Here is an 18,752-nt window from a genome sequence, read left to right on the forward strand (position 1 = left end):
ACCCTCTGACTGCTGTGCTGTACAAGTTTAAATATAAGAGAATAAGCACTCTCTGATGATTCATAGGAAAAACATACACCCAAAATAATAATCAAATTTTTATAGGTCTTAAGGCCAATGTTGCGCATTGTTCTTCAAAGGGCTGTGAGGGATTACACTCTCAAATCACAAAATGTTTTTCATTTAATTAGAGATTTATAAGACTGATGGCTGATATAAAAATGTATGTTTTCTTTTAAAATTAGTATTTTTATACACATCTAGTCGATTGACAACAACAACGCATGTTAGTGGTCTAGCCTGGACAATGTTGAGAAAAGTAGCAGGCACCACGTGATATCGCTCAGTCCGGTGAGTTTGGATCATAACGGTGTGCTTCAATATCTGGTGAGTATTTTGAATTTGTTTAAAGTTAGTCAGGTTAATAAAACCATCACATCATCAATATCCAATGAGCAACAGGACACGTGTCTAACTGATATAAGTTATAAAACTAAAGATTTATCTGACAATATCCTTATGCAAACAATTTTATTTACATTGTTTAATTATTACAGCATAACAAAGAATGTCCAGCATTTGTATTCAAAAACAATCATTTGGAATTAAACAAGAAATGCATATGTGCAAAAAAAGAAAAAGAATGCAATATTTACATAGCAATAACCTGAATTATGTTTAAAAAAAAAAAGACAGTCTGGAAAATTATTGATCTCATCATGATTGCAATATGGATATATTTTAATCTGTTTTTGTTTTAATTTCACCAGTTTTATGTGAAGAAACAGTTAATACAGTTGTCTCAGTTGTGTGAAATGATCAACAACTCACACAGCAGTGTAATCGTGCACGATTCAGTGTGAAAATGACTGATTATTAACCCTTAAACTGTCACTCCCATTTCTGAACACAGACATGAAAGTGCACTATCCACCTTACATTTAAAAATTTCTTGAAAACATTTTGAAACATGATATTGTTGTACCATTTCCATAGTAAGGCCAATGTCTGATTTTAACAAAATGGAATTTGAGATTTAAATTTTCAGTTGATACATAATGTATGATTGTTTTTCTAAATCATGAAAGGAAAAAAGGCAACAAAGAAAGACTTTTTTTTTTGTGACAAAGGTCAGAACTCCTGCTATGATGTGGATTTTTGAGGTACACTTTTGTCATAAATTAATCTATTATCATTTGTAACAAAAAAAAAAAAAAAAGCAGTGATAAAATGTGACCCTGTCTGTGAAATCCAAGCTAAAGTCTTGAAATCTAATTATGAGATACCAAGCATCAAAGTTTGATTTCAAACAGTAATTTCACTCTGATTTTCAAATCTTTGACATGGCCTTTGATATGGTTTTCACAGGACGTTCTACGTCGTTACAAAGGATGATTTTAGGAACAAAACAGTAAATCACAGACGAAAAAAAAAGACTTTAACTGGATTTCCACAGGCTTGATCACAAATAAGTATTTAGGAGTCTTAGACCTGTCCAATGATATGGCTATAGTTTATCACGATTAGATTAGGATAGTGAAGTAAACTTCCTCTGAGGGACGGGCGACAGTTAAGATTAAAATGTTTATTTGTTTGATTGATTATAATTCATAAATGTAAAAAAAAACAATTCTGATTCTGGTTTTGATTGGGGGTATTTCCAGTTTGTCATACTTTTAGAGTGGGTCATTTTAAATGATTTGTTTGTGTCTGTGAGATGTAGTTTTGTTTAGTATTTGTGTCATCACAGCCTCATTGTCTCTCACTCCACTGCATGCTCATAATGGCCACAGACCACCCCTACATCCTCGTCGTGAGAGCAGTTGTTTTTGCCCAGTTTGGGGTGTTTGCAGTGCAGTAGAGTTCGCTCGGTTCCTTCACACTCCACGTCGTCCAGCAGGATTCTGACTCCGATGTCTCCCGCCCCGAGCTCGGCTCTCTTCGCCACCCGCAGAGCCACAGGAAACCCCATCTGTCTGCAGACCACCGCCGCAGCCTGTATGTTAAACATGTCGTCACACACTGTACCCCATTCGCCCCTTGCGAAGATCTCCACTCGGCCGCGGTCCTTCTGTCCGTCTGCGCTGACCAGCCTCACCCTCCCAGCTCGAGATCGTCCCCTCCGGTCCCCTTTCCTCCTGGGCTTGCCTCGGCCTCGTTTGCCCGGTCTGCCGGTTTGGGTGTTCGTGGTGGTTCTGGGTGGGGTCGTCCAGTAGGGCGGTCTGGGGGTGGTCAGGGACGGAGGTCTGGGCCGTGGGGTCGTGTGGAGAGTGCGTGGATGTGGTGTAGACGGCCGGACGGTGGTCACTGGAGGAACCCGGCGGGGCGTCGTGTGTTGTACTCGTGGTCGTGGGGTCACACTCGGTTTGGTGGGTTTTGGTTTGGGAATGGCGGTTGTTGTGGGTTTTTTGTTAATTACGTACTCTGTAAAACAAATAATATCATGTCAAAAAAGTCTACCTCAAGCCTAGGGCTGCACAAAAATCTTAGTCTGACTGAAATAGTGACTGGCTTTCAAAATGAATGAAATTAAATTTGGAATTATATTTTGGCTGAAAAATGCAGAGAGCCCTTAAGGCTTCTCCATTGTTGAGAAGTGCTTCTTTTTACAAATTTGTGAATACGTTTAGAAAGTTGTGTCCCAAATGCCTGTTAAAGTGACCTAAACTGAGATATGCTGATCTGAGACCCGAGATGCTGAAAACACCGGATCATGTTGCTCATGTGTATAAATGAACACTGTGCCACGCTTCACCCTGAAACCATTCATTAATCATACAGCCCTACTCAAGACTCACATCTCCAGCGGGATAAAGGGATGTTCACTGGCTCTCTTACCTTCTTTAGGACTGAAATTAATCAGTTTGCCCTTTATGTTGACTGGAGTAGGCTTGAAGTTGCACTTTCCTGGAGGAGCCCTCCTAAAGATTGGAAACAAGTCCAACTGTTTATTTCACAGCTGTTGAAATCTGAAGTTCAAAACCATGCATTGCACCCTAGAGTACCTAACAGGATAAACAGGATCTCTATTAGTATCGCTCATGTGAGTGAATAAATGACAGGATTGTTATCGTCTGCAAACTATTCCTTAAATATTGCTTCAGAAAAGCAATCTGACTTGTGAGACATATTCTGGTATACCACTAAAGGATTCAAAAGTTTGGGAAACGGTCAGTAAGAATTTAAATAAAGAAAAATATATTTTTACTAATTAAAATATCAGTTTTTTACATGAATATGTTTTCAAATGTAATTTATTTCTGTGATGCACATCTGTATTTTCAGCATCGTTCCTCCATTCTTCAGTGTCACATGATATTCAGAAATCATAAAAATTTACTGCTCAAGAAACATTTAGAAAACAGCTGTATTGCTTCATGTTTTTGTCAAAACTGTGATTCATTTTATTTTTAAGGATTAAAATAAATTAACAGATGCATAGAAAGTCCAAAAGAACAGCATTTATTTGAAATGCACATTTTTAGCAAAATGTCACTTTTGATCAATGTAATGCATCCTTGCTGAATAAAACTGTTTAATTCCTAGTATAGTGCTGTATGTGTACCTGGAGGGATCCACTATCTTATACACGACTCCAGCTCTAGCCGTGGCGCTGGCCGCTCCGGTCGCGAGGAAGTACAGCTCTCCTGAAACACAGACGACAGAGACGAGTGTGTTACACTGAAGAACAATATAAAGACGTTTACAAGAAGCAGTCAAACACAGAGCAGCTCTCATGTTACCTGCCTCATCTTCACCAAATGAGATGATGTACTTGTAGTAGCTGTTTATTAGTTTAGGGAAGCTGCATGTTTTGTCAGCGCCCATACAAATCTCCTTATAGCTCCACTTTCCAGTCTCGGGGTCCTCCTTTAGGGACATCAGTCGCCTGCGATGCACAAAATGGGAAGAGGGGGATTTAATCAGCACATAGTAGATCGATGAATATGAAAATAGTGCAGTCATTACGGGAAATTTTATCACAGAAATTGGTAGTAAATTTCACAATTAATTACAAAGAGACTAAGTAACACATTGCATTAAATATTCAATGTAATTTTTTTTATTTTTTTTTTTAAGTGTATTCTTGTTTATAATTTGTTACACTAGACTATAATTCATGAAGTGAGATCCGTACAGTAGAGAATGCATGTATACCCGCTCATGAAATCCCCAAAGATGTACAGGCCATTGAGATTGGGCATCTGGCAGCCTCTGTAGATGTAGCCCCCAGTGACAGACTTGCCAATTTTATGTGGGTAAGCAAAAATCGGAAGGATATCATCTTGAGAAAAAGTGAAGAAAAAAAAAATATATATTTACTCTTCAACATAATGTTTAATGGCATGTGATGTAGTTTGGTTATATACTATCCTGCATGTGAGATTGCATTATCTTATGCAACAAATGCAATACTGATAAATCATTTTTGGACAGTGCATGAAATGTCTATTGATGTTAAACATCTTTAACTGTCAGAAAACAACAGTAAGCAATAATATTGCTTTAACAAAACACCTTTTAGAATTTATAGAATTGAAAGACTGAAGAAAAGAAAAAAAATGTGCTCATCCTCTGGCCAACCGAAATGTAGATGAATTTGTTTCTTCATCAGATTTGGAGAAATGTAGCATCGCATCAGTGTCTCAGCAATGGATGTGAATGGGTGCCGTCAGAATGAGAGTCCAAACAGCTGATAAAAACATCACAGTAATCCACATGACTAAAATGTGTCCATAAATAGTCGATAACAACTTCCTCCAGTGAAAAAGTGGTCTGAAACAGGAGAGAAATCTGCACAGATCAAGCACCGTTTAAACAGCTCTAAACAAATATGTGTCTGGATTTCTATTTAAGAGACAACAGCAGATGCTCTTTTTAATTGGAGGAAGTTGTGTGTGTGTGTGTGTGTGTGTGTTTGTGTGGATTATTTCTGGATTATTGTGAGGTTTGTATCAGCTGTTTGGACTCTCATTCTGACGGCACCCATTTACTGCACAGCAGACACTGATGCAATGCTACATTTCTCCAAATCTCATCCTAATCCTTATTAGACAATATATGAAGAACATGGTTAATTGCACTTTTAGTATTAAGTGAATCGGGCCTATATTAAACATAAATAGCCACATTTGAAAGGCTTGCTCACTGAGTGATGAGTTGGTGCAGAGTTTCTTGTCATAACAAGAGAAGCCCTCCTTTGCCCTCCATCCGTAGTTCCCTCCTTTTTGGATGAGATCCACTTCCTCATATTTATTCTGACCGACGTCTCCACAGAGCATTCTGCCGTGGCCCTGACCGCTGACCGGATCGCCCCTGTCGATGGAGCACCTCCACATGTTCCTCACACCGTAGGCGTAGATCTCTGGCCTCGAATCCGTCTCTCCCACGAAAGGGTTGTCTGATGGGATGCTGTAGGGGGCGCTATAGTCATTGTTGTCCACATCGATCCGCAGGGCCTTGCCCAGAAGTGTGGACCTGTAAAACACCAGCGTTTGTTTTTACACGAAGTAAAAAGAAATGATTTGTGCTGCATTCAGAAGTGTTTGTGTTCTATAAAAAGGGTTTGCATAACATTAAAACATTGCATTTGCAGTTTTAACCTGCCCTATAAACAATCTGCACCATCTGCTGTTGCTTTCTCTCACTCGACCGCATCTTCTCTGACCTCACGTAGCCCACAATGCCCCTGTGTCAATATTGACCCTGGCATGGCTCTGAACCGTCTGAGAAGGGCCTCTTCACTCATTTTTCCTCCTGTGAAAAGAGCTGGAGCGACTGCTGGCTTACGTCTGTCCTTCACTGTCTCTGATTATTTTCTGCTTTGCTGTTTTTATCTGTTGTGTTTGGTTAATTGACAAGGTTAAAATATTGTCTAGCATCACAGAACAGAACTAACAAACATCTGAATCACTGTGAGTTACATTTATGGATTAAAATGTTGAGACAAGCCAAATTCAGAGCAAGGTTAATACAGTTTTTAGACATTAAAAAATAAAATAAAATAAAAATGAAGGGCTGCACAACTGGTCAAAATAACCAGCTAAAATAAAACCAAAAATGTGATATGGCTTTGTGCATTTATCACAATGCAAAGACAATTTAATGTACTGCAACTAAACATATTTACTGCAATTTTATTTATTTTTTTATTTTTGTGAAAAAAAAAGACAATTTATGTTAGATTCCAGGGCAATGTTTTAAATTTTCATGCGCACTAAAACTCAGATAGAAATACAAACTATATTTATAGACATATTATTCAAATTATTCAAATGACAAATTTATTCAAATTAAAATGGAATTCAACATATAAATAAAAACCACAGTAGTATCTCAGTGATACTGCTTCACACAGTGAATAAATAATCAAATGCATGAACAAATAAATAAATAAACAGACATTATTTCAACCTTATGAACACAAATGTTTCATCTATAAAATTTATGCAACATTTGTCAAAGTTAAAGTGTTAATTAGTATGCAGGTCATATGCATTGGTTATATTTTCAATGCAGGCTTTGCAAATAGGCTGTTATTGGAGACTGAAATTGATAAGGCTGGTTAGCATACTCTAGTTAACCTCTGCTTATAACTATACTGCTCTGTTTTTCAAAGTTTAATTAACAGTTACCATGATGATGATATAATGTTTTAAGGTTTTCCATACTGCGGAAGCACAGAAGACCTAACAGTGTGATGAGACTGAAGCTTCACACTCAACATGTAGAGTCAGTGTGATGCGCTCCTCTGCTCGTCATCGGCGGCAGGACTGCAGGAGCGCTGTGGCTCTGACAGATCTCTCTGTAAGGATGAAAGGCTCGCTGTGCACGTGTGAGTCTGTGAGTCTATATTCACCAGGCTCTGTCAGCTCTGCTTATGTCACGCGGGGAAAACAGGGCGGCAGAGCCAAGGCTAATACTGTGAAGCTGTGTGTCTGTCTGGCTAAATGTGCATTACTCAACCGGGCCAAATCAACGCCAAAATCTGAACCAGAATTATGCAATGACAAAAACATCATTATTAAAATACCAATGAAGTTGATGCATCCACATCGGTTGAAAGCCTACATTTAATTTTTGTAGGTTTTGAACTTTTTTGATTGTGATTTTCTTATCCTACTTGAAGCTTGACTGCACCAGTGTGTTAAGAACAGCTAATTCATTCAACCAAACATATTTTATTCTGTTCCAGAAAAGAAAGAAATGCAAAAGGTATTAAAATGACACGAGCCAGCAAATAGACCAAATAGCAGAGGGTTAAAGCATTTTAACATTTTAATCAAAAGAAGTGTGTGTGTGTGGAAAATAATGACATATGTGTGTGAGTGTATGTATGTATCTATATATATAAACAGAGAGTATATGTTTATTTGAATATAAGTGACATGTGGATGAGTAAATACAGATTTTTTTGTATTGCATTATCACCTTATGAGCTGATTTTTGTAAAATGGACTTCCTCCAATTAATTTTAGTTCTATATATGTAATGAGTTAATTAATTAATTAATATGTGCAATATTCTAATAATAAGTACTTACAATTCTAAGGGGAAAACATTTGAACACACAGTCACAATCCCAGAGTTCAGATTAAATTTCTCAAATCAGAATTTATTTTTTATTTTTTCCTGTGGTGGAAACAGATGTGATTATGTAAATGTTTGCATGACATTGTGTCATAGATTTCCAGTAAAAAAAAAAAAAAAAAAGAACAAAAAAATTAGGTGTTAAGTGCATTCTGTAAAAGACATGTGTGTCACATAAAGATAAATAAAGATGCTTTACTTGTTTTGAGAATTCCCAAACTTTCCGAAAGGGTCTCCCGCTTTGCCACCATCTCCTATGAATATGTACAGATATCCGTCCGACCCAAACAGTAGCTGACCTCCATTGTGGTTTGAAGCAGGCTCATCAACTTCTAGAAGTGTCCTGGGAACCAAAATAAGCATCAATAGTCTAAAACTGTTACAACATCTAAGAGAATGTTATTTATTTCAGAATATGTTAACTATGAGCTGCTGATTAATCAAATAATGTATAATTTATTATTTATTTGTCAATTTGTAAATCTCAATTTTATTTTTATTTTTTTCTGTGTGTTGTTGTCTCTGTGTACTGGAAGCTTATGTCACTAAAACAAATTCCTTGTATGCGTAAGCATACTTGGCAATAAAGCTCTTTCTGATTCTGATTCTGATTCTGATTTCCTGTAGCTTTGGACAAATTCATCTGCCTGACATGTAAATAAAGCTAGCTCTCTTGACACCTGTATTGCAAGAGAAAGTGTTTTTTATTTTAATGTTTATTTTATTTTTTGATGCACTTCAACATTATTAAATTCCTGGTTTGTGGTTCAGAGCAGATCTGAACAACTTCACCAATATCATTATAAGATATAGAGTATAGCCTATACAACTAGTGTTTCATAGTGCAATTTTAATCTTTAATGACAGCATTTGATGCATACTGCAAAAAAATGATCAGTTAGGGTATGGCACCAATTTGTAAACCTTTAAACCTTTACTATAAATATAATGTAATTATTTATAGAATAAGTACTCTAAATTATTGTATTTCAATAAAATGATTGTACTATATTTTAGCTTGTCAAGGTTTTTTATTTAATGTTTTGTAATTTTAGGGGATATAGCAAATAATATTTCTGAAAGGGCCAATTAAACCTTTCATGCTTTATTTATTTCCATGTTTTATTATTATTATTATTATTATTATTATTATTATTATTATTATTATTATTATTATTATTATTATTATTATTAGACTGTGCAACCTTTTTAGAATTAGAAAAGAAAGAAAGAAAAACATTCTGTCACATAGCAAGTTTCAAAACCTTTATCGAAATTTGTGCCATTCTGATCAAGTGAAAAACAAAACAAAAACCTTATACCAATATGCGTATATAAATATATCAGAGAGTATAACAGAGAGTATATCTTTGGTTTCTTTGGATTTAACTATCTAAAGAAAAATACAAAAAATAAATACAAAATACAAAATATATATAAGGTTTTTAATCATGAAATACGCGGGCTGAGTTAAGTGGAACATGTGAGTTTCTGATATCTGTTCTCTCACCTTTCTGAGGAGTGATCCAGCATATTCATATCTGAATCAGACACGAGAAACTCACTAATGCGAATCTTCTCCTGCTTCTTCACAGACACCGAGTAGTAAACATAGGCCTTTTTGACCGTTGTGAATCGCGGATGCAGTGCGATGCAGAGGAACCCTCGCTCATCTCCGGCCCAAGGTGAGGTCAGAACCGCTCTTGTCAGGTTCAGGAAGGGCCTGTCGATCCGGGAACCGTTGGCCAGGTAAGTCCACACGTAACCCAGCTGCTCTGCCACGAAGAAGCGGTGCGTGCCGTCATTGGCGTGTATCATCGCCACAGGATTGCGAAGCCCATTCGCCACTTCTTCCAGACATAACTGAATGCATCCCTCTGGGTCCGCCTTCACGTCTCCCAGGTTGGCGTTGAGCTCAGCGTTGGAGAGGACGTTTGGGTAACAGTACTCGGGATCTTTCAGCTCAAGATACTTGCAGAACTTGCTCCGGTCTTCTTCAATAGCATATGTTTGATTGTTATTGATCAGAAGGCTGAGAGTGTAACGGCAGTGGAGCCAGAAATCCTGGCAGTAGTTTCCGCAGAGGCCGGGAAGCTCCCGCATTGGGGTGTTTGCGTCTTCTGCGTCGTACAGATGAGCTGCGTACGGAGAGCATTCCTGAAACAAACAAATCAAAGTGTGTCACATTAGTGAAGGTTTGGCTAAACCCATATTACCTATTGCCATTATTGTGGTGATATACTATATTACCATGGTCTGTCTGAATACTGGAGTCTGATTGACTTGTTGGTATTCAGTAAAATAATGTAATTCAGAGTTAGCCATCTATTATTCTTATAAAATATTAAGTGTTAAGCATGAGTATGAGACTTTCTGACAGTTCCCTTCCGATACTTCACTCATACTGCGTATGGGGAAAAGCTAATTTTTCCTCGATGCTGAAGCCTTTTTCAATAGCGCAGTGCAATAACTGCACGGCCATTGGTTCAAACTGGAAAAATTTTTGAACCAATGACGGTGCGGCGTAGCTGCATGAGCCTATGGTGATGCGGCGTAGCTGCATGAGCCTATGGTGATGCAGCGTGCCAAAGCCTGTCAAAATGGGCGGGGTGTATGGCTGTATAAGCAGGCATTTCGCCATAGGATTTCATATCTCTCTCCTTCAGCGACGACTTCTCTTCGCTGTATCTCTTTGCTGAAGTGCCTTCGCCTGCTGGAACAAGCTCTCCCGCCATTGAAGAGGCACCACAGCGGACCAGCTGAGATCGCCAAAAGCCTGCAAAGCTGGTGTCCTTACAGACTGCCAAGTTGGAAGTTGGAAGTTCAGGAGGTAAACATTGAAACCGATCCTCACGCAGATTTGCCCCGAGGACTGGTTCTTCTCGCTGGATCTGAAAGATGCTTACTTTCGTGAGACCGACCTAGACCATCACAGATCTGTGCTCCTCTGCCACTTGGAGTCCCTAGGAATCAGGGTCAATTTTTCCAAGAGCTCACTGCTCCCCAGCCAACGTATCACATTCCTGGGTGCAGTCTTCTACTCTGTCCGAATTAGGGCTGTAGCCTCGCCAGACTGCACCCTGGCAATTCTGCAGCCCACAGAACAAAGCCTGTTCCCTTCTGAAGTTTTTCCAGAGGATGCTAGGCCTGATGGCTTCCGCCTCCCTGGTTTTACAGCTCTTCCTTCTATGTATGTGACATTTGCGATACTGGCTAAAACTCCGGGTCCTACCTCACGCTTGGTGGCATGGCCACTTTTGTGTTGGGGTCAATCAGGCCTGTTTAGCAGCCCTGAAACCTTGAATGAACCCTGTTTGGTTCAGTCATGGAGTACCCCTGCAGGTGTTTTCCAGAAGGATGGTGCTCTCGATAGATGCGTCCAACTTGGGTTGGGGCGCTTTGTGCGACGGCAGACCAGCCTTCGGCTTGTGGTCACACGAGGAGAGCCAACTCCACATCAACTGCCTAAAGATGTTGGCAGTGGAACGAGCCCTTCACTCCTTACAGGCGATCCTGAAGGGGCGCCATGTCCTAGTCCAGACAGACAGCATGATGGTGGTGTCCTACATATATCACCAAGGCGGCCTTTTATCCAGCTGCCTCTGCGTGCACCTCTTGGAATGGGCATTACCCAAGCTGTGATTACTTAAGGCAATGCAGAACGAATCTGGGAGTTGACATACTATTTCGGAGCAATGTCCCCTCGGACGAGTGGATGCTCCACCCCCAGATGATTATCCGAATCTGGGAGGTCTTCGGGAAGGCAGAGGTCAACCTTTTTGCCTCAAAAGACAACTCTCATTGCCCAATCTATGTTTCGAAAGACATAGATTTGATGGCCCACAGCTGGTCCAGCCTCCTTCTTTACACTTTTCCCCCGATCGCTCTGATCCCTCTGACCAGATGAGGGAAGACAAGCACAGAGTCCTCCTGTTGGCCCTACTCTAGAGGAGCCAAGTTTTGTCCTTGACGCTATTCAGGCTTTCCACGAAAGCCCCATGGCCGATCCCCCTGAGACGGGACCTCCTCTTTTAGGTGAACAGGACAATCTGGCATCCACAGCCAGAACTCGGGGCTTTGCACCTATGTTCCCTTGATGGGAGCCTTTAAGTCTCCCCGGGGACATGCTACACACAATTTCTCAGGCAAGAGCCCCGTTTACGAGATGCCTATATGCCCAGAAGTGGTCAATCTTTGTTGACTGGTGCTCAGCACGAAAACGAAGAACCTGTTGAGTGTGACATATCTCCGATACTGTCATTTCTCCAGTAGCATCTGTACAAGGACCTCTACCCTTCCATGCTCAAGGTGTACATAGAAGCCATTGCAGCATTCCATGCTTCTATCGCTGGCCAATCAGTGGGTCGAAACAGCTTTAGTGTTGATTTCCTGAGAGGTTCTAGGTGGTTGAACCCCCAACTTCCTCTCACTGTTCCCACTTGGGACCTTTCCACGGTCCTCAAAGGACTCAAAGGGCCTCCCAGATTTTTGTCTGCTTTGGCGGCCGCACCAAGGTGTCAGCCATTTCAAAGCAGTGACTCTCTCATTGGATAGTCAACGCTATCACTCTATGTTACTCCTCTATGGGCCTTGATTGCCCCATAGGAGTACAATTCCACACCACTAGAGAGATGGCCTCTTCGTGGGCCTGGTCTAGGGGTGTCTCTATCAAAAACATCTGTCAGGTGGCCAGCTGGTCCTCACCATCCACTTTTGTCAGATTTTATAACCTGGACATTCCGACCTTGCATGCTCGGATCCTATCAATAGGATATGACGGTCTCTGTCAAGCTCCGTCATCATGCAACTTCCCGGGAGCTAGCTCCCTCTTAGCAAGTGTATCATAAAAGGTTTGAAGGCTCCGGCCCTCTCACTTGTCCCCTGGACCCCACAGGTGTCCAAGATAAGTCTAGTCGTTCCCTGCCGTGGCACGGCATGGTTGAATTCATTCCCCTTAATGCAGTATGAAGTAACGAAAGGGAACGTACTCGGTTATGAATGTAACCTCGGTTCCCTGAGATACGGAACAAGTACTGCATTATATGCTGTGCTATGAGGCTGCGGCTTCAGTGTCGTCCCTTCAGACCTGACCTGAAATCTTATGGCGAGAATGCCTGCTTATATAGTCATATGACCCACCTATTTTGGCTGGCTTTGGTAGCTATGCCATGCCGTCCAGTTTTCCAGTTTGAACCAATGTTCGTGAAGTTGCACTGCGCCATTGAGAAAGGCTTCAGTATCACGGAAATTAATTTCAAAATACATCTTCAAAAGACCTGATATAACATCATTTACTGTTTTATGTTTTTGTTCCACATTTTTGTGCATGATAGGTTTTAAGTCAAGTAATCTTAAAAGAAAAAAAATAAATTCTAAGAAATATTATGCCAGGTTTATAAGATTATTACAAGAGATTATTATTATTATTATTTTTTATGTGGTTTCTTCAGAATGTTTATTCATTTATTTTATGCAATGCGATTAGAAGAACCATTTTGGGTTCTCAGGAAACTTTTAAGTAAGCATTACTTCACTTTTTGTGTGTGTGTGAAGAACATTTAAAAAAAAAAAAAAACAAGAACATTCATTTATGAATTGTATTTTATATATATATAGATATGTATAGATCTATAAGAAAGTATCATGTCATTTACCCATGAAGAATGACTTGTTCCTATCTTCAATAAACTTTCAGTTAATCTCAAATTACTAATGCATCTGAAAAGTATTTGCTGTGCAAGGCTTTCTGCATCACTCCTCATAATCTGGCAAACGTGGCATTCTGCACGTCTTCTCAACAGCCGGGATCCCAGGATTCAATCCAGCAGCTGCTGATGATCGTTTGAGCTATAAATACAGTAACTCTTGGACATTTTGGGATAACCAGGCCTTCATTATGCCTTAACCACAACACCACACCCATCAGAGGAGCGAGCCAGCTTTGGCAACGATACTGCCAGCTCGGGACTGGAAGATATCCGAGATTACTATAATGGCATTAAATAAATCGCTGACCTGAAGGTGGCTTGGATTGATGGGCTAACTCGCTCGTAACACATCACAGGCACTGTAATGTGGCCAAAAGGTGGATGAATAATGTTTCAAGGCTCTCTAAAGATGTTTGATTGCAATTCAAACAAAATATAGACCTGTTGAGGGGGGTTATGTGGTATAAATGAGTCCAGCTTTTCCTAAACAACACACAACGTTATGTAATATCCTGTTAGCATTGAGGAAAAACCTTGTAGAAAGGGCAGAAATGAGTTGGAATGAGTGTCTATGTCAAGGAAACTTATGAATCTACATAATTCTACTGTAGTTTTCAGGCTTTAATGAAAAAAAACTGCTGGTCATGGGTCAATGTATCACCCTAAAATGTCCAATAAAATACTTTTTTTTTATTATTATTCTTTTTATGCATTTTTTTTCTTCATGGATATCATATAAGTTGAGTTGAGGACTTGTGTTGCATGTTTCCCATGCAAGATTATAATAACACTTCTAAGTAAAATGCCAAGTGTCTTCTTGTGTTGAACAATGCTGGGAAACACACCAATTCCAGTGCTCTCTTTTCTTCAGATGCACTGCATATTTTTGCCCTCCATACCTTCTGATCCTATTGTGAGTTCTTGCCCAGTCATTGTGTTCTTCTGTTTTTGTCCTTAGTATAACTTTGATTGTATGGTTCTGTGTGCTTCAGAGTTTGTAGGAGCTCACAATCTCTGTTGTTGTCAAACTCCTCATAGGTTTTGTTCAACAGATGGTCCCTGCAGGGTTTCAATCATCAGCACATTTGCTCCACTCTACTAGGCCTGAAAGCCCATTAGCTTATACGTCTGTGCCCGTCACTCATTAGGTAATTATGAGTTTACAGCTTTCCCCTGCTGAAAGAGTTATAATTGTAACCCTTTTAATAGGAAATGCATCATGAAACAAACATTTCTTACATATCAGATTTTAGTTCTCAAAAAAATAAATAAATGAATGAAAAACCAGGAGGGCTTCCAAAGTTGTGACCATGAGAATACGATTACTAATTACATATTCAATGCCAAATTCAGCTATTTATTAATGCAATAACATAAGCAAGAGAGCTCTGTAGGCTCTGAGTCACAACCAAGTGGATATTTAGACCATTAGACCAAACTATTTAATTAAAATCACTTTTTTATATAGCTGAAAAAAAACACTGACAGCCAATTAGAATCCATCCAGCTTTAAAGAGCCACTGCATGTAAAGTTGCAGATGAGAAAACTGCAGTAAGCACTCATAATAAACAAAATATTATTCTGAAATTTATATTTTTGGTCCGTCAAGTTCTCCAAGAAACAAACAGTAGCGTGATTAAGGTATGTTCCTGAAATAATCTGAATTGTTGAATTAATTGACTGAGTGAACAATTCAATCACTCACTCATAGACGGTCACCTGGTTTGATCCAGAAAGAATGCATGTGAACTGGTTGAGTGAATAATTCAATGATTCCCTCTTATAGACTGTGATCATGTTTCGATCCCAAATAAATCAGCGTGTTAAATGCTGAATAATTCATTGTCGATCTCTACTGATGAATGTCTTGAAAGCACAAACACAGACAGTGCTGTTGAAATTATTATCAGCATTATTAACATTTAGTAGCCTATCCTCTACTCTCGCTCTTTCTTTCTCTCTTTCTTCAGTATCTTGTTGACCTTTCCACAGGAATATGATATGCCTAGTTAGAGAGGACTCATATATTTGCTTCTCTGCAGGTTGGAGAACACAAGCAGCTCCCTGTATCTGGGATAAATGTTCAAACAGAGACCATCACTGAGCTCAGCTTCACCACTAAGTAGTCAAATAAATCAGGTGTTCCCTTCGCCAACCGCAATCCCACTGCAATCTCTAAACCATATGCTAAATTATCATCATTTAATCCCAGCAGCCTTGAAGCTGCAATGATGTAAGTAAGCAACCATAATTTGATTTGGATGTTAGTTTAGTTTTGGTTGGCCCCTAGATAGGAATTATGGTTTTATATATATATATATATATATATATATATATATATATATATATATATATATATATATATATATATATATATATATATATATATATATATATATTCACACAAAATTACCATAACTAGTAATATTTTACTTTAAAATCAAAGTAATCCAGCCTTATAAAAATAGCTAAAACAAAAATGATGTAACTCTTACAATGATGTAACCTCCTCTGAACTATAAACTTTGATGAATGGAACATGCATCATTTATTAACAAAACTGGGTAAATAATTTAAAAAACATATTATATTTAATTATTATATTTTGTGTATTTTATTTAATAACAATATTAATATAATAAAGTAATAAATAAATACAATACAATTACCCTCTACAGCTGTTTAAATTCTTATATATACATTTCTATAGAGAATTTCATGAATTAAAGGGACAGTTCACCCAAAAATGAAAACTGTCATCATTTACTGACGTTAACTCATGATGTTCCAAATGTTCCAGATTTGACAGCAGCCATTGAATCCCATAATATATATATATATATATATATATATATATATATATATATATATATATATATATATATATATATATATATATATATTAGGGTTGTAACAATATGCGTATTCGTATTGAACCTTTCGTTTCGGTACGCGGTACGCATTATGTACCGAATGGTTAGTTGAACTAATTAATTATATTTGAAAAAAAAAAAAGTGAAATATAATGATATGCGTTCAACAAGGTAGCCCAATAACCCAAACGACGTAACAGGCAACACCCCTGACACCCCCGAAGAAGAAAAAAACACCAACTTATATGTTTATGTTAGGCTACTCAGTCAGGCCGTTCACATATCGCGCCTAAAACGTGTGGAAAACGCTAGGCGCATCTTTCTCCCTCTTTCCAAAGCGCTCGGGCAGAAGCGCCCCTGAGGCGTCTGCCTTTGCTAAGCAACAATGACGTGCTCTTTCCATGAAGACGCGGAAATTTCAGCAAAGGATAAACGGATTTGCAGCTCTAAAAATCGCTTGCAGTAGGCTAGCTCTGCTACTAAATTTATTTCAAAATTGCAATCCATATACAACTATGATCAGCTGTTCCTTCATCTTGGCTGAGCTTTCAACGTTGTTACGGGAAAGGATGAAGCTGATTGGTTAATTCTTGTCACATGACCCGCGGTGCGCTTGCGGCATTCTGAAAAGTTGAGATGTTTTTACATTTTGCTGTATCTAAAATGTACCGAACCGTACCAAACCGAACTGTGACATCAGTGTATCGTATCGAACCGAACCGTGAATTTTGTGAACCGTTACACCCCTTATATATATATATATATATATGTGTGTGTGTGTGTGTGTGTGTGTGTTTTGTTTTGTTTTTAGCTTTTTAGTTTTATAGCTACCGGTACCTCTTTGTTTACCAACATTCTTCAAAATATAGTTTTTAAATGATTATCTTTCTTGGGAAACCTTAAATATTGTACAACATGAGATGGGAAACAACCATGTAAGACACATCCACATCCAAAATAAGTGAACGGAAAAAATATATATATAGAACACAATTAGCGACCACTGAGACAGATACAAATATTATTATTATTATTATTATTTTTTTTTTTTTACTCAACAACCCTGTCAGTGTATTTAAATTCTTCTTTGTGCATTTCTACAGAGAGTGACCCGAGACTCACCTGGCAAAGTATGCTGCGGATGTACTTCCCACAGGCCATGATCCCAGTCTGATCGAAGTAGTCCATGATCTGATAGAAGCGCTGGGATATCTGGTTATCCCTGTCCGAGTCACAGCATCCAAATTTGGCGTACTCCTTGCAGAAGAGCAGGGGCTCTGGAGGCTGGAACGGAGGCTTGTAGTCCAGGCACTGTGGGTGGGCATTGCCCTGCTGAGAGATCAGGAGGACCACCAGAAACACACTCTGAGCTCTCCACACTGTCATTCCTCTCATCGCACAGGACAGAACTCTGTACGAAGGCTGGCTTGTGCTGAGTTTGAGAAATACTACTAGAGAAGCAGCTACACAAGGCCCAGTCATTCAACAGCCATGCCACACACACACACACACACATGCATGCCTCTCTACTCCCTCCCACTTTCCACCCGCTCTCCTCCTCTGCGTTTCCCTCGCTTTCTCTCATTCTCCAGCAGACACATTCCTTCTTCTCGCGGCTGGCCTCCCCCGATTACACCCGAGCCTCTTTCTCTCATGTTAGTCCTTTCATTTCGCCAGCTTCTGTTCATGCATTTGTCATATAAATCTGAACGTCTCAACCTCCCATGTAGCCTAGATTGAGTCAGTTCAGTGAGGTTTTCAGTATGATGCAACATTGCTCTCTGTTTGTGGTGGGTTCTGGGTTTTCTCCACTGATTTTATGGCTCTTCTCCAAACACTGGTGAGCTGTTTTACTGTCTGATCTGATCCTGACGTAAACTGCACCTCAGTGACCCGATGACCTATGTCAAACAGCTTACATACCTTACATAAGAAGAAGAAGAAGAAGAAGAAGTGTGCTTAATTGATTTGAACATACTTCATAAGTGTTAAAAACTTGCAGATAATGTAATATTAATGAAATACAAGGCCCAATTTCATGACTGGTTCTTAACACTTTTAAAACGTGTGCCTTATAATAATTTAAAATTAAATGTTTAATTTTATAATAAATTTAAATGTAATAGAAATGGAATTAAAGTGATAGATTAAGTAGTGCAAATGGTAGTGAAATTACATAGTACAATGGTAAACATTAATAGAAAAAATTACAAATATTTTGCTATCAAAAAGAAAAGAAAACACACAAACAAAAAAAAATATTTCTTCTAAAAGTTTTAGTTACTTTTTTCCCCTCATACATTATTTGGCCATTTTTTTTAATATATATATATAATATAAATATATAAATAAATAATATATATATATATATATATATATATATATATATATATATATATATATATATATACAGTTAAGCATTTTTTTTACTATACGTTTAAACAAAAAATAAACAAAAAAATAAATTATATATATATATATATATATATATATATATATATATATATATATATATATATATACGTATATAGTGCTATTTTCATTTTTCATTAAGAATGAAATGTAAGTATATCAATAATG

General features: G+C 38.3%; 1 protein-coding gene across 1 annotated transcript; it reads right to left on the reverse strand.

Annotated features, from left to right (window-relative positions):
• Positions 1–347: 347 nt before the first annotated feature.
• LOC127977032 (HHIP-like protein 1) lies at positions 348–18,330 on the reverse strand. Its single transcript, XM_052581676.1, has 9 exons — positions 17,295–18,330; positions 9,101–9,747; positions 7,790–7,933; positions 5,150–5,478; positions 4,159–4,285; positions 3,744–3,889; positions 3,566–3,647; positions 2,839–2,921; positions 348–2,424 (listed from the first exon to the last, which is right to left on the reverse strand). Exons 1-9 carry the CDS (start codon positions 17,652–17,654, stop codon positions 1,763–1,765), a joined length of 2,580 nt encoding a protein of 859 aa, XP_052437636.1. The 5' UTR covers positions 17,655–18,330; the 3' UTR covers positions 348–1,762.
• Positions 18,331–18,752: the final 422 nt, after the last annotated feature.

This window comes from Carassius gibelio, chromosome B18 (assembly GCF_023724105.1).
Source record: "Carassius gibelio isolate Cgi1373 ecotype wild population from Czech Republic chromosome B18, carGib1.2-hapl.c, whole genome shotgun sequence".
Lineage (NCBI taxonomy): Eukaryota > Metazoa > Chordata > Actinopteri > Cypriniformes > Cyprinidae > Carassius > Carassius gibelio.

Coding starts and splice junctions, on each gene's coding strand:
- LOC127977032 (XM_052581676.1), bottom strand. CDS start 17,654: ATGACTGGGCCTTGTGTAGCTGCTTCTCTAGTAGTATTTCTCAAACTC. Junction 9,748..17,294: donor TCCGCAGCATACTTTGCCAG/GTGAGTCTCGGG, acceptor TGTTTGTTTCAG/GAATGCTCTCCGTACGCAGC. Junction 2,425..2,838: donor TAATTTCAGTCCTAAAGAAG/GTAAGAGAGCCA, acceptor TTTGTTTTACAG/AGTACGTAATTAACAAAAAA.